The following is a 26,929-nucleotide window of genomic DNA, read 5'->3' as shown; positions in this document are numbered from 1 at the left end:
CAATCTGCAGAATGCTCCAGACACGAATATGTCACACGACATGTTCTTGCTTTGCCACCATATTGATCTACACAATCAGCTGGCTGTTTTCTCCAGAATGCGAGAATTCTTCCTTTTGCGGGGGGATCATGGCCTAGAACATGATTAACTTTGCAAGTTCGATACTGAATCTAGTGTTATTGGGGTTTATCTCATAAAACATCTGGGATAAGGGAATGATTCAAATTAGCCTCTTCTCTGCTTCTTATCTCGGTGGAGAGGATACAGGCGTCGCAGCTCAAATTCATCTGACCTAGAGTTCCTCAGAGATACGTCTCGCCTATACGAAAGAGTGTTGTTCGCTGAAAATTTGAAAGGTTACATGTCTAACCGTGCCTATTTAAGTACCTGATGGATACATTTGTTAATAGGAGGATGGCAATGCACCCAACGTCTAGAGCTGTCAATGTTCATGTTTTGCTTTCTCGTTGTTCCCGTGTTCCTCGAGTATCGCCCTTTCTTCACTCAAAGGAACTAAATCTTCATTCTCAACCAACCAAAAGCGTTGTCTCCGAACGCGGTGGTTGACATTTTGACCATCATCACATGTTGGTAAAATTGAGACGTCGAATAAACATCACAAAGAGGAGTAATGGCCATTTCAAATTTCCTGAGACCTGCTGCATCTAGTTAATTAACTCATTCGTATTGCTGCTAGTACATTTGACAGCTGATTCAACGCTAAATACCGCTGTGCCACCTGCATGCGGTACTGGTTAAGGGATCTCAACCGTGTCCTTTGTCCACTCCCTTTCGAAAACACGAGTCTTCAACGATAGGGCTGAGGTTGCCAACCAAATGCGTACTTCCTACAAAGAATCCGATCATTTCGTTGGATGTTCATTCTGGCGAACGCTACCCCATTTTCAAACCTGGTCAGAAATCTTGCCACTCGAGGTTATTGGTGTGCCCCAAAAGTTCCAGGGGTGACATCGTTGGCGAGTTCGTACTTATCCCTGGAAGTCCCGCACCAACACTCTTCTCCTTCACCTTATTTGCGATAAGGTGAGGCCGGAGCGCCAGCACTCTCCAGGATTCACCACTGCATCCTTCCAAATAGGGCCATTGGCACCGTTTACGTTGGTGCGCAACGTCGCCAAGAACAGGCATGTCTTGAATGCGTTCCGCTGATTGGTTGGTTCTTGTCGACTGGTCTGGGGAACTTCCTGTTAGAACTACTACACTGGCAATTGCTTAGCCTCAACCTTCAACTCCCGACTCACATCAAACAGCTCGCTGCCTAAGTCAAATGAGGGGAAGGAACTAGACGAGAAACACATCTCGTTATCAATCGGCTTCCGTCGTCGAGGAGCGAGATCGCCCAGGTCGTCTTCTCGTTTCCGCACATATTAGGATGGCCCGCAAAGGCAGTCGCAAGACAAGGACCGGCTGTATCACCTGCAAGTAGGCACCCCGCATAGATTCATACCCCCCTCCATACAGCAAGGTTTACGTTCCTTCCTAACAATCACCACCGCCGGAGCAGGGTCCGAAAAGTAAAGTGCGACGAAGCCAAGCCGGAGTGTATACGGTGCTCCAGCACCGGCCGCATATGCGATGGCTACGCGGACCCGGCCCAAGCCGCCGCGTTGGATCAGCCCCGGCTACTCAGGGCCCAGAGTATGTTCCCGAGCATCACCAGACAGGAAAGCAGGGCGCTGCAGTTCTTTTGCGAAATGGTTGGGCCGAAATTGCCCGGCGCCACCGATCCTTACTTCTGGACGCATCTCGTCATGCAATTCAGCCGGTACGAGCCCGCGGTGAGGCATTCCATCGTCGCCATCAGCTCGCTGTACGAGGGCGTCATCCGGGTCCAGGATAGCCCCTTTGACGTGGGCAGCGAGCAGATCCAGGATAACGCCCTCGCTTTGCGTCACTACAACGCTGCAATTAACCAATTGACCGCCATGGAGAACCAGGGGCTGGTGTTGTTGGTTTGTCTCCTCTTCATTTGTATAGAATTCCTGCAGTCCAACCGGGAGACTGCCCTCCGTCACTGCGCTCACGGCACTGCCATACTCGCCAGTTCCGATTCTACCTCGTACAAGTGGGTGAGGCAATACCTCACACCATTGTTTCGAAGATTGAGCGCGTTACCCTTCTTCTTTGGGAGCGGACCATCGGATATGCTCGATCTAAGCATTTCGAGATGCCCGATACCGGACTTTTTCAACACCTTCTCTGAAGCCGAAACCATGATTGACGACGTTTTCAACCAAGCGATGCAAGTTATCCGCCGCGGCGACACGTATCGCATAGGGCAAAAGAAAGATATTCCAGTACCGTCAGATCTCCTAGAGGAACAGGATACAGTCTTGAGCCAATTGGACCAGTGGTACGGCATGTTCAGAGACCTCGAAGCCAGAGAGGGGCAAATGACATCCAAAAGCTCGGGATTCGGGCGCGTATTTGCTCTGGCGAGATATCGGATTTGTCTGATCTGGTTGAACAACGCTTTCGTCCGTTCCGAGATGGGCTACGATAACTTCCTCGACGAGTTCCGCAAAGTCGTCGAGGAGACGGCGCAAGCCGCCGCTGAGCAAAACAGCACAGAAATCAAAACGAGCCCCGCCTTTGAAATGGGCTTTATCGCGCCGCTCTTCTTCTGCGCACAGCGGTGTAGGGACCTGGGTTCCCGACTCGAGGCCCTGCGTCTTCTCAAACTTCTCGCTGCACCCCAAGAGAACTTATGGGATAGGGACGGCATGTGCGCCCTGGCTCGAAGAATCATTGAAATAGAACACGGGGTGGAGTTGGATATTGAGGGTCGGGTTACTTCAGGGGTACATCCTGAATACCCGGGCCTACCGCCAGAGACGACGAGGATACAACAGTTCAATGTTGAGTTTGTGAGTGGACGACAAAAGAACTTTAACGGGCACGAAGTACGCGGCTTCAAGGCTCTTTTATTTATGCGGAGTGCGAGCGGCGAGATCTATCTTCGACCTGAGACATTATATGAAGAGGATCCTCAACTGTCTGACGATGTGAGTCAAGAGCACATAGGGGCAGTGCTTTTCCCATAGGCTGCGAAGGTTTCACAATAATGAACCAAATTAGAAACACAAATGAGAGTTTCGTGCCCCTTGACCGAAAGCTCTCTGGCACTATTATAAGAATAGCTAGCACCTGAAAATACGAAGCTGAATCTGTCAGCTTGTTGTTGATGTAAAACCAAGGTGATCGGTGCAAGTTGACCTAGGCCGAGTAGGAAAGTCGTCTGCAAAGCACGGGCTGGATTGAACATGCTGTTATTGGATATTGGCTACATCAGATTAGACACGGCTTCATTTATTTCAAGAGGTCAAGAGGCTTGCCATTACGGCGGAGTTAGCTATTGCTGATGCCAAAAACGCTACGCTAAATGCCTATTCAAACTGACTCTTGCCCTCATTACTTTGCTTCAGCTAAGCTTTCGACAATAACGCTTGGTGCAAGGCTCGCCCGACATCCCTTCGCTTATATAACTAATTAAAACAGCGTCTTGCTCTTGCCAGACCCCAAGGACCGTCTTCTTCTGCAGGGAGCCGCAGTTGTGTTCTTCAATGCCTCGAGAACGCCATCGTAGGCCGGGTGCTTGCTGAAGTCCTCAAACCAGAGAAGGGCAGCACCCTCACCCGGGAAGACGGCGGGAACCCAGCTAAAGGGGTCGTAGAAATCCCAGATCGTGATACCAATGCAAGCCGCTACCTGAACGCAGGCACTGGTAGACTATAGCCCGAGTGAGTTAGCGTCTTTCGATGCATCACAAGATGGGGGCGAACTCGGTAAACCTACGTTCTTGTACGCCTCCTTCTGCCACGCCAGGTTTGTCTCATTGACCGGGAGCTCGATGCGGACATCCAGCTCTGTGAGGGCAACCTCGACTCCGAGCTCGGCGTAGCTGCGAATGACCTCGACTTGCTGGTCCAGGCTAGGCGCCCTGTCAGCTACGAGGTGAGCTTGCATGCCAATGCCGTCAACCCTGATGCCGTCATCCTGGAGCAGCTTCACGATGCGCTTGGCGCCCTCGCTCTTGGGACCGACCGACTCGAGGTTGTAGTCATTGTAGTACAGCTTCGCCGCCGGGTCGACCTCAGCCGCGGTGCGGAAGGCCAACTTGAGGTACTCCTCGCCGAGAACGTTATAGAATACGGACTCGCGGTATGTGCCGTCCTCGTTGAGGGCCTCATTGACGACATCCCAGGCGTAGCACTTGCCTTTGTAGTGGCCGGCAACCTCGTGGATGTGTCTAACGATCACCTCGGTGAGCTCCTCGGGTGTCCATGTTGTATTCTCAACCCAGGGGGCAAGTTGGCTGTGCCAGACAAGGGCGTGGCAACGAAGGATCTGGCCGTTCTCTTCGGCGATGGAGGTCACGATATCACCCTCTGTGAAGTTGAAGACACCCGGCGAGGGCTCGGTGAAAAGCCACTGAGTGAGATGTTAGCTTAAGGCGTTTTGCTCTTGGGCCGCCAGTTCAACACCAACCTTTTGGCCATTAGTCGGGGTTGTTTGGCCAAACTCATTGATATCATCGAGGATGGCGTCGTATTGCTCGTAAGATGCCTCCAGACCAGCACGCTCGCGCTGTCCCGGGGAGTCAGTTGCGGCACCAAAGTACAGCAAGCCTGCTTTCTTCGCGTAGTAGTCAAGCTGAGCAGAGGCTAGGGGCAAGGTCGCCGCCAAGAGGGGAACGGTGAGTGATTGGATATGCATCTTGACCGTCCGGTAACAATGAAACTTGGGCGGGAAACGAGACGACCTATCTTGGAAGACCGAGGCCGGCGTGGACGAGGATGAGGTCAATAGGAACACTCCATCACGAGGGCGACACAATTCATATATGCAAGATCCGGCCCGCGATGCGACTACGTTTCCCCATGATTACCCCAATTTTCCAGGCGGACGGACGAGAACAATCTCCAGATCATCCAATGCAACAGTGCCGAGATACTAAGCTAGCAAGGACTGCCGCCGTGGGGTGACGTCCTCTAAGGGATATGAACCCGGCTTGACCATGTACCGGCGCCTTGGTCCCAAGACCTGCAAGCCTAGGTGACACGGCGTTGGTTGGAAGAGGGAAGGGCTTCGGGATCCAAAGATCAAGTCCCGTGATGTGGGTACCGGGACAAGTGCGCTGGAAGAGGAGCTCATTCCGGTGAGAACCAAAGACGCGATGGTCGCGGTTGGATAGAACCAATGGTGCTCTTAATTAGCGGCTTTCAGGGATCGTCCCTGGCGTGACCTCCCCCATCTTTTGCTGGGGCGGAATGGGGAATCGTTCAATCAGGCTGTCTGCGGTTAAATTAGAGTTGGATTGTGAGCATTTATCCTAATAGCCTCCTCGGGTAGTCTCCAGAGTTCCCCTCATGGCCGGTGCGGAGGCGTGGAGAATCCCTGAATGTCAGAACAACTTCGACCTCTACGGAGATTGTCGAGACCGCTGTTAAGTCCATTTGTTTGGCCGAGCATTCGGCGAGAGCCGAGGCTATCCATGATAGTCTTTGACGGCGATGATGCCACAATGGGATGAGGTTGCTTGGAACGCTTATTTGTTCAAAATTGAACTGGTCATCGATATGAATAAATCCCATCAACAATAACGAAGTCAATGGGCATAGTATCGCTAGTTTTGATAACCACTTCAGCCAGCCTGGTTTGTAAGACCCGCGAGGTTCCTCATAAGGGAACTCAGATGGGGTCAGGTTGACAGGGCGACTAAGGCTGCTGCGCAATGCCTCCTGGAGCGAATAGTGAAACCAATGATATCATACCTTGGGATTGACTGTATGTTTGCCGACGCATGTTTGGAGGTGTTTGTTACGACGGGCCGTCGTCTCTCAATAACCTCGCGGCAGCGAATTACATTTTGTGCGGTTGTTCGTCTCATTCCAAAATCCCTCATCGTCTCATTTCTTGATGACACAGGGACTTCTGATTATGCGCTTCTGGAGGAGAAATGCCTAAATGCAAGTAGCGTCTCATTCTTCCGACTAAAATGTTATCAAAGCAACCCGTGTTGGCTTGCATCTCTAGAGGAGACCAACAAGCACGCAACCCAAAGGGTGAGACGGAAGGACGGCCACGAAATTGGAAGACTCGTAAACCAAGCGCCAGTTGCCTATTGTGGCTTATTCAACAAGCAAACAAATGGTGCTGATTATCAGAATAACTACCATGAAGCACCCCCAACCAAGGTACTTAGGCAGAATAAGTCGACACGTTCGGATCATTGATGCTACTCGAGCCAACCTGACTTGTTCAAATAACAAGTTGAATCTGCGGCACTCGGATGATGTTGGTCAGAAAGACGCAACTGCCGAAGATCCGGGGAAACTGATGCTCGTCTCATTCGTCGCTTTGACCGCAGCCTACCAATGCCTCGAACCGCGGCCGTATGATTTGTGGGCTGGTTGTCATTCTGTCGCAAAGACATACGAGCTTATGAGATGCGCCCCTGGTGGTCACGCTGTCCAAGATGTAGCGGGGATGAATATGAGGTTGGCAACCTTTGCTGAGAGCATTTGACTCAAAGGTGATCTGCCACAGGCTGACGAAGGTGGCATACCAGTCTTACTTTTGATGACCGGCCTTGATGGAACCGGAGCCGCCGCAATGAACAAGCGTCACGGGAAAGAGAGACGGCAAGGGATCTACCGTGCCAGTCATGGCTCTCCTAGTCGAAAATCATGGCAACACGACAAGACGAACGCCGCAATCGCTATCGCCCTTGGCAACCCTTCGCCCTCTTGCCACAACATGACAAGCCTCTTCGGTGTGGGTGTGGTTCTTCAAAGATCGCCACGGCAGCCTCGAACCGTTGATCCTGAAGACATCTCCTATGTGTTTTCCGTGCCAACGGGCTCTGGCCGGTTCCCAAACATGATCTTGTACTTGACGATCTCAGCAATCTCAAGCTCCTCCTCAGCCTCTCCTTCACCGCCAGTGGCGGCATCTCCCTTCCGCCGGATGATAGCCATGGCTTTCGGGAGCTTCTTGACCTCGCCTTGCAGTCTCTGGTGCTGGCCAACGTAGAGGAAGACGCGCTTCATCCAGGCCGTGCTGCCCTCTTCCTGCGTTTCAGGGTGATAGTCAGGGAATATCACTTTGCCAATGGAGATCTCAGGCTCTTTTGAGCTGGGATCCTCATCGGGGTTGAAGTGAGGTACGTTGACGGTTCCTTGCATCTCAAGCAGCGCGAGTCCAGAGGGTGTCTTGATAAGCGGGGGCAATGGGCTATCTGAAGCTGATGAGCCCTTCGTAGGAGGATGAATTTTGACTGATGACATTGTCGCAAGTAGGTGTCGTGTGCTACTTCAGTTGGCGATATATGTGGTACAGAACCGTGATTGAGAGATTGCCTGGGTGACAGAAACGACGTTTATTCGTGATATACGGGTGTCTTGATCGCGAACCGTGAAGCGTGAGATCTATGACAGTGGAGTCGTCCATCTGAACCTGCCCGGAAAACGGCGGCTGTGGTGGGGGTACGTATCCCGGTCCGCGTACCTTCCTGAATAGGACGTACACGTGACCCGGGGCTGTTTAAGCACGGCCCATGGAAAAACTCACCGACAGAACTTCCAGCGGCCTGTGATTGGCCCAAGGATTTTTTTCGCAGCAGGGCTCTAGCGACGCACACATTCTCGAAAATTCAAGAGCAACTTTCCGCTTTTCCTCCTTCCCATTGAACAATCCACGCCCAACGCCCAGCCGCAGTCGACAACACTTGCACCACCCAACGCCGGCAAGATGAAGGTACGATAACACCATGTCCCGACAGACGAGAGCGATACAATCGAACACGATGGAATTACCATATCAACGACGTCGAGTTCGAAATCGCTGGCGATCTGATCACCGTGCCGAATATTTGGAAATATTTGGAGGGGTGGAAAAATCAGGTTCAAGGTTGCTGACATTTTATTTTTGACAATAGTTGAACATCTCCTACCCTGCCAATGGCAGCCAGAAGCTCATCGACATTGAGGATGAGCGCAAGCTCCGCGTCTTCATGGAGAAGCGCATGGGCGCTGAGGTCCCCGGTGACTCCGTCGGCGACGAGTTCAAGGGCTACATCTTCCGCATCACCGGAGGCAACGACAAGCAGGGTTTCCCGATGAAGCAGGGTGTTATGCACCCTACCCGTGTCCGCCTCCTTCTCTCCGAGGGACACTCCTGCTACCGCCCCCGCCGCACCGGTGAGCGCAAGCGCAAGTCCGTCCGTGGCTGCATCGTCGGCATGGACCTCTCCGTCCTCGCCCTCTCCATCGTCAAGCAGGGCGAGGCCGACATCCCCGGCCTCACCGACGTCGTCCACCCCAAGCGCCTCGGCCCCAAGCGCGCCACCAAGATCCGCAAGTTCTTCAGCCTCACCAAGGATGACGATGTATGTGTGCTCCCTGTTGCGGTCCACCCTTCCAACAGCCACTTCGTCATCGCCTACCTGGTTCTGCGGCGGAGGGTCGAGCAGACCAGGTAGAGTGTGAGAGACGGGACCGTGTTTCCCCTCTGCCTTCGAACTTCTTCTTTCAGCAGACGATATCTGTTGAATGCCTTGAGAAAGTGCGCCAGATATATCAGAGAGCGAGAGAGAGATAGGAAGAAGGGAGAGGTGGGGACATGTGTCGGGCTTTAATCCCAATGCTATACACATCACAGAAACCCTTTGCAAGTGGCTAACAAGGCATTCTTTGCTGCAACTTACAGGTCCGCAAGTACGTCATTCGCCGCGAGGTCCAGCCCAAGGGCGAGGGCAAGAAGCCTTACACCAAGGCTCCCAAGATCCAGAGACTCGTTACCCCCCAGCGTCTCCAGCACAAGCGCCACCGCATTGCCCTCAAGCGCCGCCAGGCCGAGAAGGTCAAGGACGAGGCCGTACGTTTACCAATCACATATCTCATCTCGATGCTTCAAGTCATACTAACTTCCTCTCTAGAACGAATACGCCCAGGTCCTTGCCAAGCGTGTTGCCGAGCGCAAGACCGAGAAGGCCGAGCTCCGCAAGCGCCGTGCCTCTTCCATGCGCAAGTAAACTTGTCGTCATGGCGGCGGTGTTGCGTTGGGAATCATGAAAAAAGTGAAAGATTACTCGGGTCTTCTGGTTTTCTTGCATTGGCGTGGAAAGAGGGAAATGGGGCACTGGGAACTCATGTCATGAAACAAGTTTTCAGTCAACATCATGAATGTAATAGGGCATTCAAAAATGGAAATGCACATCCTTTTGACACGCGAAATACCACCAGCAATTGTTTTATGATGTTCTAAAAAAAAGAGATTGATATCTTGCTCGTGCCAAATGTCAACCTGCCAATCAGTCTATCGTTAACCGCATCTTCGTAGTAAGCTTCGGAACACATTACTGGAGTATGAGCCTCTTGAGGCAAGACTTCTATCAGCCCTGCCCCGCCCAAGATTCTGGGGTTAGACTGTCTAGATTTTCGTTTTCTTCCAGAGCGGGGGCTATCGCTTTTCGGTCTGGAGCTGGCATCAAGGCAGACCCACCGGACCCTGTAAATCTTTGGCGCAGCTGACTGACCGTAGAGATAAAGTATGTCACGCCTCACGTATGGAATAATATAGGTATCATATATACACGTAAGCGATTTCATAGAGAGTCAATTTCGTTCTTATGTTTTGAGTCTGCCGGTTAACTCGAACTTTTCTCTAAAAGCAGGTCTTCCTGCCGGTAAAAAAGGAAACCCGCAAAATGCCCGTTTGTACCGTACGCCCACCCTATTTGGAAAAGGAAAACCCCCACCAATATACCATGGAAACCCTCGAGGCTATAGCTGCTGCTGCTTCTGCTGCTGCTAGAATTGCTACTCGAAACTTTTAAAACCCTCCATCACGCAACCCCTCTCTAGACGGGAACGTGGTTGAAGAGGTAGCTGACGCTCTCGCCGTTGTGGGTGCGGCGGATGGCCTCGCCCAGGACCTGGCTGATGTCGATGACGCGCAGCTTGGGGCAGCGCTCAATCTTGTCGCCGAGGGGCACCGTGTTGGTGACGACGACGCGAGATAGGCAGCTCTTGTTGAGCGTCTCGACGGCGTTACCGCTGAGGACGCCGTGGGTGACGATGGCAATGACTGTTTTGTTTTTGTCAGTGTGCGACTCTTCACATTATGGAGAAAGCAAGGATGACGTACCTTCACGCGCGCCGCCGGTCTCGAGAGTCTCCGCAGCCCTGTTGCATCTGTTAGCGGTGCCAAACATCACGTCACAAGGGTTATACGAACTTGGCGAGGGTGCCACAAGTGTCAGCCATGTCGTCGACCAGAATAGCAATCTTGTCAGTTACATCTCCGACCAGAATCATGCGGCCGACAACGTTGGGGCGCGGGCGCTCCTTGTGAATGAGGGCGAAGCCAGTCTCCAGGCGATCGGCAATACCGGTGGCACGCTTGGCGCCGCCCGCATCGGGACTGACAATGACGCAGTCCTCGACATTCATGTTCTGTCTGATCCACTGAAGGACACTCGGCTCGGCGTACAGGTTGTCGACGGGGATATTGAAGAATCCCTGGATCTGCGAGGCGTGAAGGTCCATCGTGATGACGTGGTTCTGTGATGCGCCCGTGAAGTCAGCTCGAGATTCCCCCTCTCTATGCTTCGTCTCTCTTTCCTCCCTCCGCAAGAAATTCCAGAGACTTACGCAGCCGGAAACTTGTAACATATTCGCGACAAGCTTGGCACTAATCGGAGCACGACTCTTATCCTTCTTGTCCTGTCTAGCGTACGGGAAGCAAGCTGTGCGTGTATCTCCAGTCAGCGAGCGGTCCTCCTCAGCACTGCGACATCCTTATAGATCTTTCGGAGACGGAGTTGGGTAGACTGACGGATGACGGCGGTGATTCGGCGGGCAGACGCGGTTCTGCAGGCGTGGATCATGATGAGAAGCTCCATGAGCCCGTCGTTAATGTTGCCGGGCTCGCTGGACTGGACGATGAAAACATCCTCGTCGCGGACGCTCTCGCCAACGGTGACACAGTAGGGAAGTCAGCTTTACATGCCACTCAACGATCGGAGCCTGCCAGGGTTCGAGAGACTGTTCGCTAACCTCGTCTCTTGGTTGGAGTAGTTCAAGCTGTAAAGGCGCAAAAAAGTCAGCGGTCAATTGGACTGTTCTCCAAAGAATGTCACGCCTGCGCCCGAAGGGCAGGTCTTGGAGAGAGTTTGTTGCCTACCTCATGGTCTTCGCAAGGGGAATGCCCAGTCTGCGATTTTTGCAACTCTACGTCAGCGACCGCTTCTTCTTGTACATTCCTCTATACCACAGAGGATCATACCGCTGAGCGACCTTCTCGGACAATTCCCCATGGCTGCTGCCCTTGAGGAGCTTGATGTCGTTTGCCATATCCCCCATGAGGCCGGTCGATGTGTGACGACGAGGGGAGGAAAAAAACGAAAGAAGGATCTCGAGGAGGGGCAGTCGGCCGAATATAAAGGGTTGCTGCTGCTGCTGCGGCACCTTGCTGAGGTTTGGCAGGCTAAGGTACGGTCGGGTTTGTCTGGACGAATCGAATCGCAGCGCGGGGTCACGATGGAGGGGTATGGCTATCGGTCGGTCGGTGTGGTGGTGTCACACACACTATGGTCGAGGTCGATTGGGAAGGCTTTTTGGTGGTGATATGCGGTTGAGTGAGACAGCGGAGGTCCCTTTTACGTGGGGTTGCAAGAGCAAAGAGTCTGTGAACAGCTTTCACCGTGAGTAATGGCCGGGTCGGGTCTATCGTGTGCCTGTCCACTTGGATATTCGCACCGGCTGGGATCGGAGTAGACTGCTTGGGAAAAAAAGTACGAAAAAAAAACTAGTGCCTTGTCGGCATTGTTCCGCAATCCCTGAGAGGTCAACATTATGTGGGGAAAGGCATGGATCCGTCCTCGGCTCTTGCTATACTGGCAGACTTTGGCCTCTGTATTAGCTACAGACTACAGTGGCTACCTACCTTATCCAATGGCGAATGCGCCAACATGCCTACCTAAGAAAGAATGCCTCCTTCTACTGTGTAATAACAAGAGCACATCTTGAACTAGATACAGCCATCTCGACAATAGAACTGGAAGCGGATCGAGTATCGGACCATCACCTACAATGACTGCAATGCATGATCCGGATGCACCAGTTTCGTGCTATCTATAGCCGAGTCTGCCAATGAAGGTACCCTTTTCGAATACTTCTGGTGTGGCTGACGGCATAAAACCCAATAGCAGGCCACAGAACCAAGACAGAATGCTTCTTTGGACTTTCTACTTTGGTATTCTTCTGTTCATAATCATCTGAAGAGCTTCGAATTGGATACTCTACATACTGGACCTCCATACCATCATTCAACCAGCTGTGGTTCCAAGCGGCCTGCACTCCGCAAGGAACCAGCCGACGACTCTCGATGTGAAGGCCCCAAAAATCGAAAGAGGATAAACGCGAGCAGACCTGACCTGGTACTTCCTAGGCCAAGACCGAGAGAGTTGCCATATGTACACGTGGTTCGGCATCTATTCACAATGCCCTTCCACTCAGAAATCACGCCCGTCACCTCCGCTCCAATGTCCTGTGTCGCCTACCATCCATAATGCAAATGCTGACGTGACCGCAAAACTGTCTATGTTTGCTCGCTCCCTTCTTATGCAAAGCCGAAGTAGTCGCTTCCTGCTGTGATGGCCTTCATGAGTTGTTGACGAAGCATTTCGTAGTTCTCGTATTCAGGAAGATCAAGTTCTGCGACATTCGGTTAGCGCATGCATTTCAAACTTGGTGCCAAGGAATAACGTACGGTTGAAGCATGTGTGCGAACTGGGGAGACGCTCTTTGTTGCCATAGTCTCGGTGGATGTTGAAGCGGTTGATACCATTCATACCCTCCAGCTCCTTGAATCCATTGAGAGGCACCTTACTGGTTCCAGTCACGAACTGCAACAGCTTGGCGCGCTCTTCCTTGTCGAATGAACGGATTGCTCGCCAGAACCATTGGATCTGCGGTGATGACGGAGTATAGTTGTGGTATTCCGTGTTGCTCTTCCAGTCGTCAACGTCAATGTCGGGCAGGCCGGAGATGAGAAGTTCCAGTTCCTGCTCGTTGAAAATGGAGATGAGATCCGCGGGAATGATATCATGGAATCCTAGTACATGAGTTAGCAAAATGACTTCTTTTTCCAGTTCACTTAGAGGATCTGACTTACCCTTCAAAAAGTGTTCCATCTGTTCCTTAACAGATGAAAGCAGCTTGTGCTCCACTACCAATCTCACATAGTCATGCTTGTTCTCCTCAGTGACGGCAATGTCACGACCGCCGGGGCAAAGGTCAACGGTACGAGTCACGCCAAACTCATCGTCCTCCACAGAGAATGTCTCTGTGATGATGTCCGTGATGTCATTATCGAGCATCCAGACCAAAGACTTGTAGTAATCCGGATCGAAAGATTCCATGTCCTTGACGGACACCGACTTGCCGAGAATACGCTTGTACACAGCGCGGCTGAAGTAACAGTCGAGAACTCGACCCTCATACAAGGCCTTTCCGATGATGCGGCCAATGAACTTGAAGAACATGAGATGCTCGTCGTTGATGCCACTTAACTTGTTGGGGTGGAATGTGGTGCGGTCAGAGGAGACCGGAATGAAGAGGGCATAGTTGGCATCGAACATTTGCCTGGACAAGACCTGGAACCATTCGCGGGTTACACCTCCGGCGTCGACACCCTCCTCGTTGTGGAAGCGGATGTTGAGCTTTCCATACTTCATCTCGTCGCCGGTCTTGAAGTAGAGCGACTTGAAGGAGTCGTGGAACACATGCTCGCGACGCACCGAGAGCTGCAAGGCAGGGAACGACGGCCGTTGATTGTTACTGGAACGACTGTGAACACTGCGGTTGAAATAATTGCGCTTGTTGTCGAACTCGAGAACCTTTGGATTCTTGACCAGAAGCGAAAATGTTCCGGACATGAGCTTGGGACTGTTGCGAACCAGCTCATTGAGGATTCGGCGGTGGTCCTCGGTGAAGGTGAAGAAAAGGCCGGCCATGCGATTCTCTGGGGGCGGGCTTGATAGCAGCATCTCCTTGCTTGTCTGGTTCTGAGTCTGGGAGTCGTCGTTCATAGCGGTATTCTTGCAGACGACCATCAGAGATTCTATCAGTGGCAGAAGGATCGTCGCTACGTTAACCATGTTCTCCCGCTCACGAATAGCGCTGAGACAGGCGCTCAGTTTCTCCCACATCATGGAGAAGGTCGAGTTGTGGTATAGTGAAGTAACGAGATCCTGCTTTTCGTTTGTACTGGTCTCGGCATCTTCGTCCGCTTTGTCACTCTTCTTCTTGTTGTCGAATAAGTGATCGAGGGCTGTGAGAACACGGAGGAGCTTGTTCTGCTCAGAAGCACCGGGGGAAAACTTGGCAAGCGCAACACCTTGAATCTCGGTTCCCGAGGTAGCCTTCTCAATATGAGGAAGCAGCTCATCGAGATCCGCGACAATGTTCTCACTCAACACACGAGCTTGGCGGACCAATTCCTGTCCGAACGTTGCCTTGGCGCCAGGAATAGCAGACAAGTTCTTGATAGCTGAAATCGTGTTTTGGAATGTCTTGGAGCTGCACTCCCGAGCAACAAAGATCTTAACCACAAGGGTAAGATTGTGCGGGGGAATGATCGGAACCTGCATTTGGCGAGGTGCTTTCTGGGTTGTCGACTTGTCGGTAGTCTTGGCAGTTTCGGCACTTTCACCCTTGGGCTCCTGGGCTTCCACGTCGGCGGTAGTCTCAAAGTTTGCGTCCTCAGCAGGTTGGGCGGCTGAGGTCGAAGCGGGATCGACTTCCACTGCACTTTCCGCTGCCTTCTTCTTGGCATCCCGAGCAGCCTTCTCTAGAGCTTCCCGACGGCGTCGCTCCATGGTAGCCAATGGTACAGTGATCTTGTTCAGTAAGTCGGCCAGGTAAGCCATAACCACCGAGCTCTCCATTACCAAATCTCTGTCGAGAAGAGTGAGGAGTGAGTTGATTGCATACTTGTGGGCCTTGGAGTCCTTGGCCTTGCCCTTGCGGCTGAGTGTACGCTTGAGGGAAGATCCGACCGCCTCATGCTCGGTCAGGAAGAGCATGGGGATGTGAGGGTTCTTGGTGGAGAGATCTTGCAGCAGATCCAAGCACTGGTGGACGACCATGAGTGGTGATATCTCCGAGTTGGACTGCTGGTGCACAGCAGCGCTCAGCGACGTCAGAGTCCGCTTAAGGTTCTGAGGGGTCTTGGGGTCTGCGTCCTTGTCCTTGGATTTCTTGGCCTTCACAGAGAGTTGGCTGAAGCTGCGCTCAACAGCTTCCATATCTGTGCTTCCTTCTTGTAGAATCAAGAGAATGGTGCTAATGACTTCGAGGCGATTTTGGCGGTTTTCGCAGACGTCGGCCAGAACACTGAAAAGGTAGTTGCGGATGGAGCCGATTTGGGAAATGAACATGAGCCGAAGTAGAGTAGCAACGCCTGGCTTGTCCAGCATCTGCACCACTGTCCGCCGCTGTACCTTGTTCTCATTGCTTTCTCCAGATTCGGCAGGCGGAGCACCTGGTCGTCGAGCAACGACAGGAGGGCTTCTGCCCGTGACAGCAGGGTGAGCGCTGTGTTGCTGGGCGAGTAGACGAGCCTGAGCGGCCATTTCAGGAGGCAAGTGATCCATGATATCCTCTCCTTGATCCATGAGAACCTGCTGTCGCAATTCAGGAGGGAACGTCAATAGGATGCTTGCCGGGTCCATGTCCACTGCGATCTGGTCTTGGCCAGCGGTTGTTGCCTGGCGACGCTGCTCATCTCTCTCTCGCCGGCGCGCATCCTGACGTTCTTGTTGAACTATTTCTAGTCGCAGGTCCTCCGGGAGGGCGTCGAGGAACTCTTGGAAGACTTCACCCTGTTCGCCAGTGGCAGCCTCTTCTCGAGCTTGAGATCTCCTGGTGCTGACCGTTTGTGCGATGACCTCTTCTCTGAATTCCTCTGGTAGAGCCGCCAAATAATCAGGGTCAATGCCAAGTTCAGTGACGTCGACTTCCTCGCCACGGATAGTTGTCATGACGCGACTAGCGTCGTCTGCCGTGTCGTTATCGGTCAAGGCCGCAGACGGCTCTTGTGTTTCGACCCCTTCCATGGCTTGCGAGCCAGCACTGTCAGTGTGGCTTTCTTGGGTTGATGCCAAATCACGCTCTCCGGCAGCAGCAGCGGCTTCCGCAGCGACACGCTCTTGTTCTTCGCGCTCTTCCGCTTCTTTCTTTTCACGGGCCGCCTTTTCCGCGGCTTCCTTGGCCTCCAAGAGCTTCCGAGCTTCCTCTTCAAACTTTCTACGCTCCTCCTCTCGCACCTTACGCCGCTCCTCTTCTTCGGCTTTGAGCTTCTTCTCATACTCCATTGCGGGGGGAACCAGCTTGGAGAGAAGGATATTGACGAGCTTCTGTGCTTTCTCGATGAAGTGAGCTCCGCCAAAAACCATGCGAGCTTCTTCTTGGTAACGCTCGAATGTCGATTCCGGGGCAAAGGCGACGGCCTGTTGGGGCTCGTGATAAGTCGTCTCACGACGGCTGTCTGCCCGAGATTCGCGAGGGGCGACATGGTACTCCCTGACTTCGCCGCGTCCATTTTGAGTTATGGACAAGTGGACGGCAGATTGACCGTGTCGCATGACCGGAAGAGATGCGACGAGATCGTTCAGGATAGCGATTGGACTGTTAGACAAATGCTGTACACCTGGACCAAAGATTTCAGGAGGCAGACGCAAGCCAATCATACCAGAACCCGGCGCAGGGCGGGGTGATGCTTCACGGCCCTGGCCGTTTCGGCGCAGAAGAGGATTGACCCCGTCGTCGGCATTGTTAGGCACCGCATTCGGTCTGTGGCGGGGAGAGAAGTAGCTTCGGAAATCTGCAGGACCTGTCAGCTGTTCGTTCTGCTGATAGACTGCATTATTGGAGAACATACCGCCCAGAGGGTCGCGGCCACCGCCAACCATGAAACCGGGAGGGAACGGGCTACGGTGTCCATGACGATGGCGATGAGCGTGTTGAGGCTGGCCTCCGAATGGCTCGACGACCAAAGTATCCCATCCGAGGGCAGAAGGGAGGTTGGAAGATTGGTGGTCATCTAGATGAGCGTTAGTAATCGCCGCGTTCGTAGACATCGATAACTACTTACGAGGGTAGGCCTCGTCATAGATGAGCTCGTCTTCTTCCATGTCTTCGTCATCATCTTCATCGTCTACGCCTTGTGTCAGAATACTCCAGAAAAACAAGCCATGCTGTTTGAACCTACCATCTTCATCACGACCGTCATCAATGTAGTGATCTCCAAGATCATCCATGTCGTCGCCGTCGTAGTCTTCGGGGTCCATGACTGCTCGGGCCAGATTTTCGATCATGTCCTCGGATTCCATGCCATGAACGTGAGCCTCTTCGTGGTCCTGAGCTTCGGCCTCATAATCAATGTCTTCATCGTCTTCCTCTTCCTCTTCCTCTGATTCACTCTCCCAATCCGAGGCACCATCGTCCTCGAGAGGATTACCGTCTTCGTCGACAATCTCTTCCACAACGTCGAGGTGTTCATCCATCTCATCCATGTCGTCGGAATCCATTTCGTCATCCTCGCTATCGTCATCATCCTCATCCATGTCGTCATCTTCGTCTCCCATGATGACCTCAACGACACCAGGATCTCCATGAAGACCCTCAATGTGACCCATTTCACCCAATTCTTCGTCTTCGTCACTAACGCCATCCTCGCCATCATCAGATACTTCTTCTTCGCCATAATCAAGCTCGTCGCCATAGTCGTCATCGTACATCTCCTCGTCGTCGTCCTCTACACCTTGAGTTAGTAATGGCATGTAAGCCAAGTTTAGTGCGTGATACATACCGTCCTCGTCGTCGGACTCATCATCGCTTCCACGAGGCTCGAGCATGCCAAGAGTAGAGTTACGATAGAGATCCGGCGTTTCTTCGCGATCGTCGTCCATGTCAGACATTGAAGATGTGGAGATGATGTCGTCTTCGGCGTTTTCGGGAAGAGATGTCGAGGGAAGGACATGAGAGCGGCTCAATTCCTTGGCGGTATCTGTCAGAACACGCAGAACTCTGAGAACATACTTAATAGCCCTCTTGACGCCAGCATGGCTCAGGTCGACCTCGGCAATAGAGGACGTCAACTTGTCGAGGTAGCCCTTCTCGTACATCATTCTGCGTAACTGTGCTTGCGATCGTCCTTGCGGGGAGTCAAGTGCGCGTTGAGATGTTGTTTCTTTGTCCTTCTCGCCGATGATGTGGTTCATCAACTCAGCGAGACACTGCATCTTCAGGTAGCGAGTATCAACAGGCTCTTCGGGTGTGGCGGCACGCTCGTATGCCTTGAGAATAGTGTCCAAGACAAATTTCCGAACAAAAAGCAGATCGGGCTCGTCGTCGTATTCGAAGCGGTCTCGGCTCTTGTCAATGACCCTTTCCCCTGTCTTTGCTACAAGCGCAACGAGAACTTGCTGAGCTTGAGCAGAGGTGGCGGCTTTCTTCTTTGATACAATGCTGTCTGCGTTGTCGCTGAGGTTGCCTTGGCACAAGAGGTCGTGGATGAGATAGTTGAGTACATTCGATCGAGGCTTGACGGGCGTATTCGTTTGCAAAGAGACGCTACGCTTGAAGTTGATGAACTCCACCTTGGTCTGATTGTAACTCTGGAGGAGCTCTGCGAGGCAATTGAGCAGGAAGCACCGGTAGATGAAGTGCGGATGATCCTCGGCCCTGAAAACCGGCTTTGTGGACTTTTTATCCTTGTCCTTATTTTCGGCTGCATCCTGGTTGTCTGGCGTTGCCTCTTTGGAAGCGCTCTCTGTGGGGGTGATTCCTGATGGCGCAATGTTCTCCGTGTCCTTCGGGGCCTGGGGAGGCTCATTGTCATCGACTTCTCTGAATTTGAGCAGCTCGCACAGGAGGAAGTAAATGATGCCATGTGGATTCTCGACAACAGGTCGTTTCAGCTCGGCCACTTGCTTAGGCGCGTCTGCCATTTCCTTGTCGTCCGTTTCTGTGGATTGCTTGACATCATGGATCGACAGGTCCTCCGTGGCCTGGACAGCGGGCTCGACGCTCGCCTCTTCCTCGTGGGCTTTAGTCTTGGAATCAGATTCGGGCTCCTTGAGTGCCAATTGCTGGGCACGGCTGGTACCCTCGCTTCCAGGAGTCCAACGAGACAACTTGGTCATCTCATTGGTAATCTCGACAAATAGATCCGGGGATCGCAGAGCAAGAGGTGCCATGTTACGCAAGTACGTGCTGAGATCCAGGTTTCTCTGAGTTCGTTGGGGGTTGTCAAACAGGTTGCGAATCTCAGCTCGCATGATTTGCTTCAATGTCTCCTCGTCTTCGACAATGTGTCTCAGGATAGACATGATGCTGCCTGTCGTCTTGCTTTCTTTCAATCGTGCTGAACCAACACCCGCAAGCTGCTTGGCCATGGCAAACAATCTCCCAAGGTTATGCTTGTCTCCAACCTTTTGCGCCATGGCGGGTTTACGTGTCAAGATGACGATGACACGAAGTACAGAGGTCGCGAGTGTCTCCTCCTTCCCGAGGCCGGGAAGTAGCTCCAGAATTACATCCAGAAGCCTATTTCGCTGTTCATCGGAAACAATCAAGTTACGTTGAGGAAGCACAGCAGGAGCGATCGTCTCGTTGTCATTGCTTGGAGGTTTCCATTGCGCTTCTATGGGCTGCTCATCGTATGACAGCAGAAGCTCGACGATCAACAGGATATACGGGATCCAGGGAGGGAGCTCTTTGTTTGAAGTCGACGATCCCTTCAAGTCGAGGAAAGATATGTACTCGTCCACCTTCTCTCTCAGAGTGTCGATATTGCATTTGAAGAAACTCTTCTCCTGCATAAGCAGAGCCAGAAGATGGGCATAAGCAGCAATGCTAGTGCCATTCGACTTGGAATCGCTGTCGTCGAATGACAGGGAGGTCAACGCATTTGCCAGAGTCGCACCGACCTCATCCCGAGCCTCGTCATTCGGCTGGCGGAATACCATGGCGCTAATGAGCTCTGACAGCTCGATAGCCGAGTGGGGATGAGCCCTGACAACGTCGAGAGACCTATCGATGAGATTGTCTCGCAACTTTGATCGTTCCTCATCGAGTTTCTCCTTGCTCGTCATCTGAGTTTCGGTGCTAGCACGTGCCTGTTCTTCGGTAGTAGCTGCTGGTGTAGAGGTATTGGGCCTCACTTGAGCTTCGTCAGCTACAGCAGGACGTCCGTCGCTGTTGCCATTCCACTCAGCAGATGCTCTGTTCCCCAAGTCGCCCTGTTCAGCATCGCCAAGCAGACGATCCAATTCAGGAGTAACGAATTCCGGCGCCAAGTCAACCGCCATGGCATCGGCATCAGCGGGTGCAGCAGGTACCGGTGCCGTATTGTCCGGCTGACTGGCAGGGTTTGTTGGCTCAGGGCGTTCGGGATGGTAAGCATCTTCGGGCGGAACCGGGTTCCTTTGGCCGGCTTTACCAGCCTTGTGAGAACGGCAATACTCCGTCGCCGAAGGTTGGTTCCAGTTGGCTCTGAAGACAGCTTCGCGAGCCAACTCGACGTCAGCTCCATCCTCCTCAAGCAGACCGATGAGAGGGGTATGGGCCTGCCAGTTGAACAAGACTGTCGATTTCTTGAACAGCTCAACAGCTGGCGTGTTCCGAGATGGTTCTTGATCACCTGCAGATATGATCTTGAGGATCTCAATCACCTTTGCTACTGCCTCTGGTCGCAACTTCTCAATCAACGTAGACTCCCAAATCTCACGGATGACCGGGAGAACAGCCATTCGCACTTCAACGACAATTTGGTGAGATATCGGGGTATCCGGGCGTCTCTCAGCCGAACGAGGCAGGAGACCAAACTGCGCGGTCGAGTCGGAAATGTTCTTACCGTTGACGAGAGCAGCAAAGAACTCGAAGATTTTTCCGAGGCCGAACGAGGCAACACGAGCGCTAGCAGTGGCACCGACGTCTGAGTCTCCAGCGTCTTTGCAGATCTCGGCCGAAAATCGACGCACCATGGTCGTGAGAACTTGGAAACCACCCTGATCCAGGAAAGCGACAAGCACCGGGATAACGACCTGGACCGATGAACGTTCCCCTGAAGCTCGAGTGTTATCCATCAACATTTCTGTCAATGTGTGAAGCATAATGATCCAGTAGTGATACTCCTTGCCTGTAGGCTCAGCAGGGTCAACTGAAGGGGCCAGCTGCGCCAGGATCGTCCCCGACAACTCTCTGGCAATATCAATGTGCTTCGGACGTGAATAAGCATCGCGTTCACGTCTTGGGAAGAGAGCTTTGCCAAGTTGCTGGAAGAAGGGAAAGGTCGAGGGAACCATTGAGTGGAGTAGGATACGAAGGGTCTCGTAGTTTTTGTACCGGAACGTTGCTTGTTCTTGTTTGGTTGGCATCTTGAGCTGAGTGCCAGGAGCTGTAGCAGGCACAGCGCCAGACGCAGGATCCGACGGCTCGGCCGGGGCTGATGCCACCTCGTTCTCGCCTTCGCCCTCGCCGACACTCTGAACTCCAGCGGCTCCGCTGATGGAAACCATAACGTCACTACCAGGAGCTGGTCGCTTAGCCCACCAGTGTTGAGGCAGCACATTATGTCCTGCACCCTCTTCTGCCAGGACGGCCTTCAAAAGCGGCCCCAGTGATTTGACTAGTTCGAGATAGTAGTCAAAGACATTGATGGGATACAACTGAACTGAGTTGGAGCGCGGTGAAGATGTGAAACACTCATACAGTGTCTTGATCAGCGACTGCGCAGTAAGTAGTGCCTTGACCATTTTATTGCCATTGAAGATGCGTTCTTGCACCGAAGGGTCGAGGCTGCGGACTTCATCGAGGGTCAATCTGCCGTCGAGGCCGAGGAAAGGGTGAAAGTAGGGAGAGTCATTCTTGTAGTCGGCCAAAGGTTTGAGTGTATCGACCGAAGCCTGTGCGCGCCTGAGTAGGGAGGGCAAGCCGAGAACCGGAGACTGCTCAACGAGCTGAGAAATGACTAGATGTAGCGTTCGGGCCGCATGAGAGTCGCAAAAGTCGTGTGGCAGACTGGGCAGTTCTGCAACGTCTAGCAGTAGCTCAAGGCCTCCGTGGGTAATGAAGTAAGCCTTGAGCGTATTGTTGTTGAGGTAAGCTGAGAGGAAGCTTGATAAGGCATAGACGTAAGGCGTAATGTCGTTGTAGGCTGTTGCAGACGTGGACGACTCATCGGCACCCAGAGTTCCCTTCTGCGTCGTAGTTTCCGTAGCGTCTGACATTTCGACGTCAAGATTGTCGCCTCTCCCCTTTCCTTTACTTTCCGTAGCGGAATCAGTGGGTGAATGCAGAACCAGGTCCTTGTACTTCTCATCCGCTGAAGGGGGGTTCTGTGAACCATCACTGATGTACAGTTTTGCGCCCCAACTAGCAGTCTTGGCCTTGTAGATACCGAAGGACCTCACCCTAGCAACCATGTCGATCACAGCGTTGGAGATCGGACGCCTCAAGTTAGGATGGTGCCGGGCGAGTTCATCAAAGCTAGCACCCACATTGCTAGCGAGATGAGGGTCGGTTTCCATGGTATTGACGTGGGCAGGACTCTCGAAAATTTCAAGGAACGACTCAAGGGCGCGAGAGGAGGCCACCATCTTCATGCCTGCATTATTCAGGCAAATGGAGTTGAGAACTTGCGGGACAACGTTGATGGCGTCGGATGTTGGCAAGATGCCCTGGGCCAGGGGGCGACGCTCATGTGATTGGGCAATTTCTTCCTCGGGAGGCGGGTGAAGCCGAGTATCGGCCTCGATCTGAATGGAAGCATTAGAGGATTCAGGGCTGCCTTCGTTATCATCGTCGCGGTCTCTGTTGTCTCGATTGGTGCCGTTCTCGCCGTTATTGTCACCAAGGTCAGCGGTGTCTGCCGCTTGCTCCTCAGCGTCCTGCGAAGGCGAAATGGTGGGCTGAGAGGTGACTGGATGGCCAGTGATGGCCTCCAAATAGGCGACGATGATTCCCGATTCTGAAATGGCAGCGAAGCTTGTAGGATCGTTGTTGATAAAGTCGCTGAGCACCGTGACAGTAGTCGTCCACAAGACGGATCCATAACGCTTAGTATTCTGCATAATGTCTCGCAAGCTGGCCAACAGCTCCGATTTGTCAACGAGGTTACGGAGAAGTCGATCAGTGTTTCCGCCATAGGTGTAAGAGTTTGTCATCATGTGATGGACAAACTTAAGAACCCATTTCAGGGTCTGTTGTTGGTTGTAGGGGATCTCATAATCAACAACCTGGCAATAGTGTTCAGGTGTGTTGCCCTGTCCATCTTGCACAAGTTGCTTCGATTCGGCCACCGTCGTGACGAGGAGTTCGGAGATGGCATCAAGACCCGATCCGCTGAAGAATGACTGGAACGCATTCTGATACGTCCAAATCAGTCCGTCGAGGAAGGCCAGAATCATGGACTGATTGCGCTGGGCGACATCGGACCTGATTTTGAGAATCTCCACCAAGATATCCATCAGTCCGGCCGTCACCATCTCAGCCCCGATTCTAGTGGACATGGCTAGGTGAGTCGTCAAAGAGAAAAGACTGGTACGCCACTCGTCGACTTCTGTGGTATGAATACCGCGGTCGGGTTCACTGGTCTTCATCCCTGCGACGGCCTTTCGTATGACGTACAAGAGAATTCCGTGGTTGACATTCGCATTTAGGGCCGACAAAACATCTTGGTATCTCGCAGCATAGTTTGAGATGACCTCAAGAAGGCCCAAGACAATTGACTGAAGCCAAAGCGGCACTTGAATGGAACCATCGGCTGGGGGGTGAATGAGTTCCGCCAATTGGTAAGCCAACTGATAGCGTCGTGTTTCGTCGTTGTCATGACGCAGAACCTTCTCGACGAAGGTTGTCTCCGGGTGGATGAAGGCCAGATTTGTGATGGCGAGTAGACGGACGGCAAGTGCTTCCTGTCTAGACTCCGCACCCCCAAGAAGAGCCTTGGCTACTCTCAGACGATTGAGAATCTCATATTTGGCTGAGGCGGGCATATCCGCAGGACATCGTGCAAGGAGCTCGTAGATGGGTGTGGAGGCAACGACTGATTGCGGCAAATCGAAGATTCGCTGGCTCGATTTGGTATGGTCATTGGCAACGATGGGGCTTCGTGTACTCAATGGCGAAGCCTCGTCAACGCCGGCCTGACGAGCGGATCTTGGAGTGTTATGCTGAGAGCCGGCTGTCGTGCTGCGCCTCAGAGGGGTCGGTGTAGAGGGCATGTTGGAACCAATGCGATCATGAGCTGTCGAGACAGGGTGGTCCTTTGCGGTCGAGGCCACGGTATAGGTGATTTTGATATCTCCCCATCCGTTCCAGCGCCCATTGTCGGGTGTAAGAATGGACCCCAAGTCATTGGCAAACATAGCTGCGGCGTTTTTATGGCTCGGCGCCTGAGGCTTTTCCTTGCCCTTGACACTCGACGTGGGCGTAACAGTAGCCAATGAGTCTGAAAGACTGACGATCGGGGTCTTGGCGAAGGGCAGAGCGACACTGTTCACGCGGTCGAGGTCGATCTGGTAGTGATTGCTCAACAGCGCAGTGCTCACTGTGCGGGAGGCGCTTCCTATTCTCTTGACGGAAGCTTGGTAGCGCTGGGCCAACTCGGCGCTGACCTGCAGAGTTGCAAGAAGAAGCGACAGAACTGTAGTGTTGAGCAACTTATTCAGGACCATGCTGCTAGAGTAGATGCTTCGGTTGCCACAGTGCTGTAGGAGTATACGGGTGAACTTGAGGACAGCCTCGATCAGCTGCCTATCTCCGTCTGCATTGTAGCCCAACTTGACAAGACCATCATTGTTCCAGGTCTGATCACCGTATTGCTCGGTCTTGGCGCCTTGGTTGAGGAGCAGATCGCAGCCGAAGTCGCGGTTCTGAGGGCCCTGTTCCAGGTTGTAGGTGTTGCAGAAGCAGTCCAAGATATCGTCGAATCGGTTAAGAAGAGGGATCCAGTGGTATAAATCACCTCTCGGGTAAGGCCATCTTGTCGGGAACTTGTGGAGGTGGTCTGGAAGGAGAGGCAAGGGTGCGGAGCATGCCGATGTGACAAAATCCTTGAGCCATGGAGACTAGAAAAATGATTAGTGACACTGGCCTGATTTATACAAGAGAATGAAGAAGAAGAAGAAGAGAGAGAAGAAAAAAAGAAGAACAGGCAGAGATATGGCTTACCAGAGTCTCGGCATGCTTGGGCTGCATCTGCTTCGTTATCTTCCCCATCGTGGGCGAGCGCGGCAGGGCCGCAGGTTCATATGTGCAGCCTTGCTAGCTAGCCCGCGTCGGAAATTGAAGGTCTAGCTAGATAGCGCAGCAGGGTATCTCGTAGACGTTTGCGCAAACGGAACGGACGCGTCGCAGAAGAGGGTATCCTTTTACGTTATTGTACAGTCGTGTAGAAGAAGAGGTCGACGATCTGGTGTGTGGTCAAAGAGTGAAAAGAAATCGACCAGTTGATGACGAGAAAGCTTGGGGTAAAAAGGCACAGAAGTGCGAGGCCGGGTGCAGGTCGTCCTCACGGGCTTCCGTGACAATAGCTTTGCCAAGCAATGTCTGTTCGGGTCGTCGTGTTAAAAGTGCGTGTCGCTCAGATTCAAGTTCGTAAAAATCCTCGCAAGTAGCAGGCGGTGAGATCAAGCCGTCGATCGCAACGAGTGCCTGGTGTTGAAGGTGAGGTGGAAGGCGGAAGGCGGGATGGGATGTTGGAGAGTGAGGTGGAAAAAGAAGTTGCAGATGTCAAATCGGCAAGGAAAGGTAGGTGCGGTTACAGTGGGCCCTTTGCGTAATAGCAAGGTAGGTAGAGGTAGCTTTGCCAGCTTGCCAGGCGTAAGGTGCGGCTCAGTCACTGTTTGGTTGGAGGTCATGGACGTGTGGTGGTCTGCCGCCTTGCGAGCGGTCAGACAACCCAAGGTGGGGAGGAGCAGGCGGGCAGTTGCCGGGCTGAACACCTCCCCGGTTTCGCACTGTTTAATAATCGTGTTAATCCACCTTTTATATAGTGCAAACGATCTGAAGACACAGTGACCGCGGTTGTTTGCTACGCAGTACCTATGACGGGAGGATAGCGGGGAGGAGAGTGCACGGTTCAACTTAAATTTTGTTGGCGGGACGCAGGCGGCAGTGGGGAGGCGGCATCATCAGCATCTTTGTTGATGGTACGTACTGCACCGCAAGGCGGCCAGATGCGACCATCCATCCGACACACAGTGCTTCACTCCCTAGGTACCTTAGGTACTGCCTAATAAACCTCAATCTTCCACTCGCTTCTGGAAACCAATTCTGCCTTTACCTTCCATTACCTAAGGTAAGGGGCAGGCAGGCAGGCCAACACAATCATTATGCTTCCCTGATACCTGCCACAAATAAACACAATCAGATTATGGAGGAGTATCTGTAAGATAATGTGCTAGTCTTACTATGTACTCTTGCTGCTACATCAATGTTGTATACCTTAAGGTACCTTTCGCGACTGTACGTTTGGCAAAGGAGGATTCCATCTTCTTACGTGATAACACTTTACGTACTGGAGATTTATGACAGCATTCAGCGTCAAACAAGTGGACTCTCGATACCTTAGCAACAGGGCTTCTACAGACTGGAGCCTTAGGTATTACTAGATTATCGTTTCCACTCCACAATATCAATGAATGTGTGCAGTATTGATGATGCGCGAAAGTCGGTGACTCTGGCCAGTGATATGTCAAGAGAACTTTTCTTCGTAACCTCTCGGGAAGTAATGCCTTCCTCAACAGCAATTTCTCAGGCAGAAGCCTGTGAAATACTGCCCTCTCATAACAGATTTGTGATTACCAGACGGTGTCTCTGGCTCACGTCAAACA

At 52.6% G+C, this 26,929-nt stretch overlaps 6 protein-coding genes across 6 annotated transcripts; 2 read left to right on the top strand and 4 right to left on the bottom strand.

The window, feature by feature from the left end:
* Positions 1-1,715: 1,715 nt before the first annotated feature.
* On the top strand, positions 1,716-3,065 carry N0V96_001505 (uncharacterized protein; the record flags this gene model as incomplete). Its single annotated transcript, XM_053191857.1, has 1 exon — positions 1,716-3,065. One exon carries the CDS (start codon positions 1,716-1,718, stop codon positions 3,063-3,065), a length of 1,350 nt encoding a protein of 449 aa, XP_053050465.1.
* Positions 3,066-3,510: 445 nt separating this feature from the next.
* On the bottom strand, positions 3,511-4,737 carry N0V96_001504 (uncharacterized protein; the record flags this gene model as incomplete). Its single annotated transcript, XM_053191858.1, has 3 exons — positions 3,511-3,750; positions 3,817-4,452; positions 4,510-4,737. The coding sequence occupies 3 exons, from the start codon at positions 4,735-4,737 to the stop codon at positions 3,511-3,513; spliced, it is 1,104 nt and encodes a 367-aa protein (XP_053050466.1).
* Positions 4,738-6,860: 2,123 nt separating this feature from the next.
* N0V96_001503 (uncharacterized protein) lies at positions 6,861-7,310 on the bottom strand (the record flags this gene model as incomplete). Its single annotated transcript, XM_053191859.1, has 1 exon — positions 6,861-7,310. The coding sequence occupies one exon, from the start codon at positions 7,308-7,310 to the stop codon at positions 6,861-6,863; it is 450 nt and encodes a 149-aa protein (XP_053050467.1).
* A 463-nt stretch (positions 7,311-7,773) lies between these two features.
* On the top strand, positions 7,774-9,055 carry RPS6 (40S ribosomal protein eS6; the record flags this gene model as incomplete). Its single annotated transcript, XM_053191860.1, has 4 exons — positions 7,774-7,779; positions 7,961-8,410; positions 8,731-8,898; positions 8,960-9,055. The coding sequence occupies 4 exons, from the start codon at positions 7,774-7,776 to the stop codon at positions 9,053-9,055; spliced, it is 720 nt and encodes a 239-aa protein (XP_053050468.1).
* An 828-nt stretch (positions 9,056-9,883) lies between these two features.
* PRS4 (ribose phosphate diphosphokinase subunit prs4) lies at positions 9,884-11,387 on the bottom strand (the record flags this gene model as incomplete). The annotated part of the gene is made up of 8 exons (XM_053191861.2): positions 9,884-10,110; positions 10,171-10,208; positions 10,261-10,586; positions 10,677-10,771; positions 10,861-10,955; positions 11,082-11,108; positions 11,209-11,238; positions 11,311-11,387. The coding sequence occupies 8 exons, from the start codon at positions 11,385-11,387 to the stop codon at positions 9,884-9,886; spliced, it is 915 nt and encodes a 304-aa protein (XP_053050469.2).
* Positions 11,388-12,645: 1,258 nt separating this feature from the next.
* Positions 12,646-25,313, bottom strand: TOM1 (E3 ubiquitin-protein ligase tom1; the record flags this gene model as incomplete). The annotated part of the gene is made up of 6 exons (XM_065756245.1): positions 12,646-12,740; positions 12,796-13,140; positions 13,201-17,130; positions 17,182-17,844; positions 17,899-25,162; positions 25,266-25,313. 6 exons carry the CDS (start codon positions 25,311-25,313, stop codon positions 12,646-12,648), a joined length of 12,345 nt encoding a protein of 4,114 aa, XP_065615485.1.
* Between the last annotated feature and the right edge of the window lie 1,616 nt (positions 25,314-26,929).

Source organism: Colletotrichum fioriniae (assembly GCF_027942845.1).
Source record: "Colletotrichum fioriniae strain IMI 355084 chromosome Unknown scaffold_1, whole genome shotgun sequence".
Lineage (NCBI taxonomy): Eukaryota > Fungi > Ascomycota > Sordariomycetes > Glomerellales > Glomerellaceae > Colletotrichum > Colletotrichum fioriniae.
Note: the sequence above shows the minus strand (reverse complement) of the source record. Positions and strands in the feature narration are given on the sequence as shown.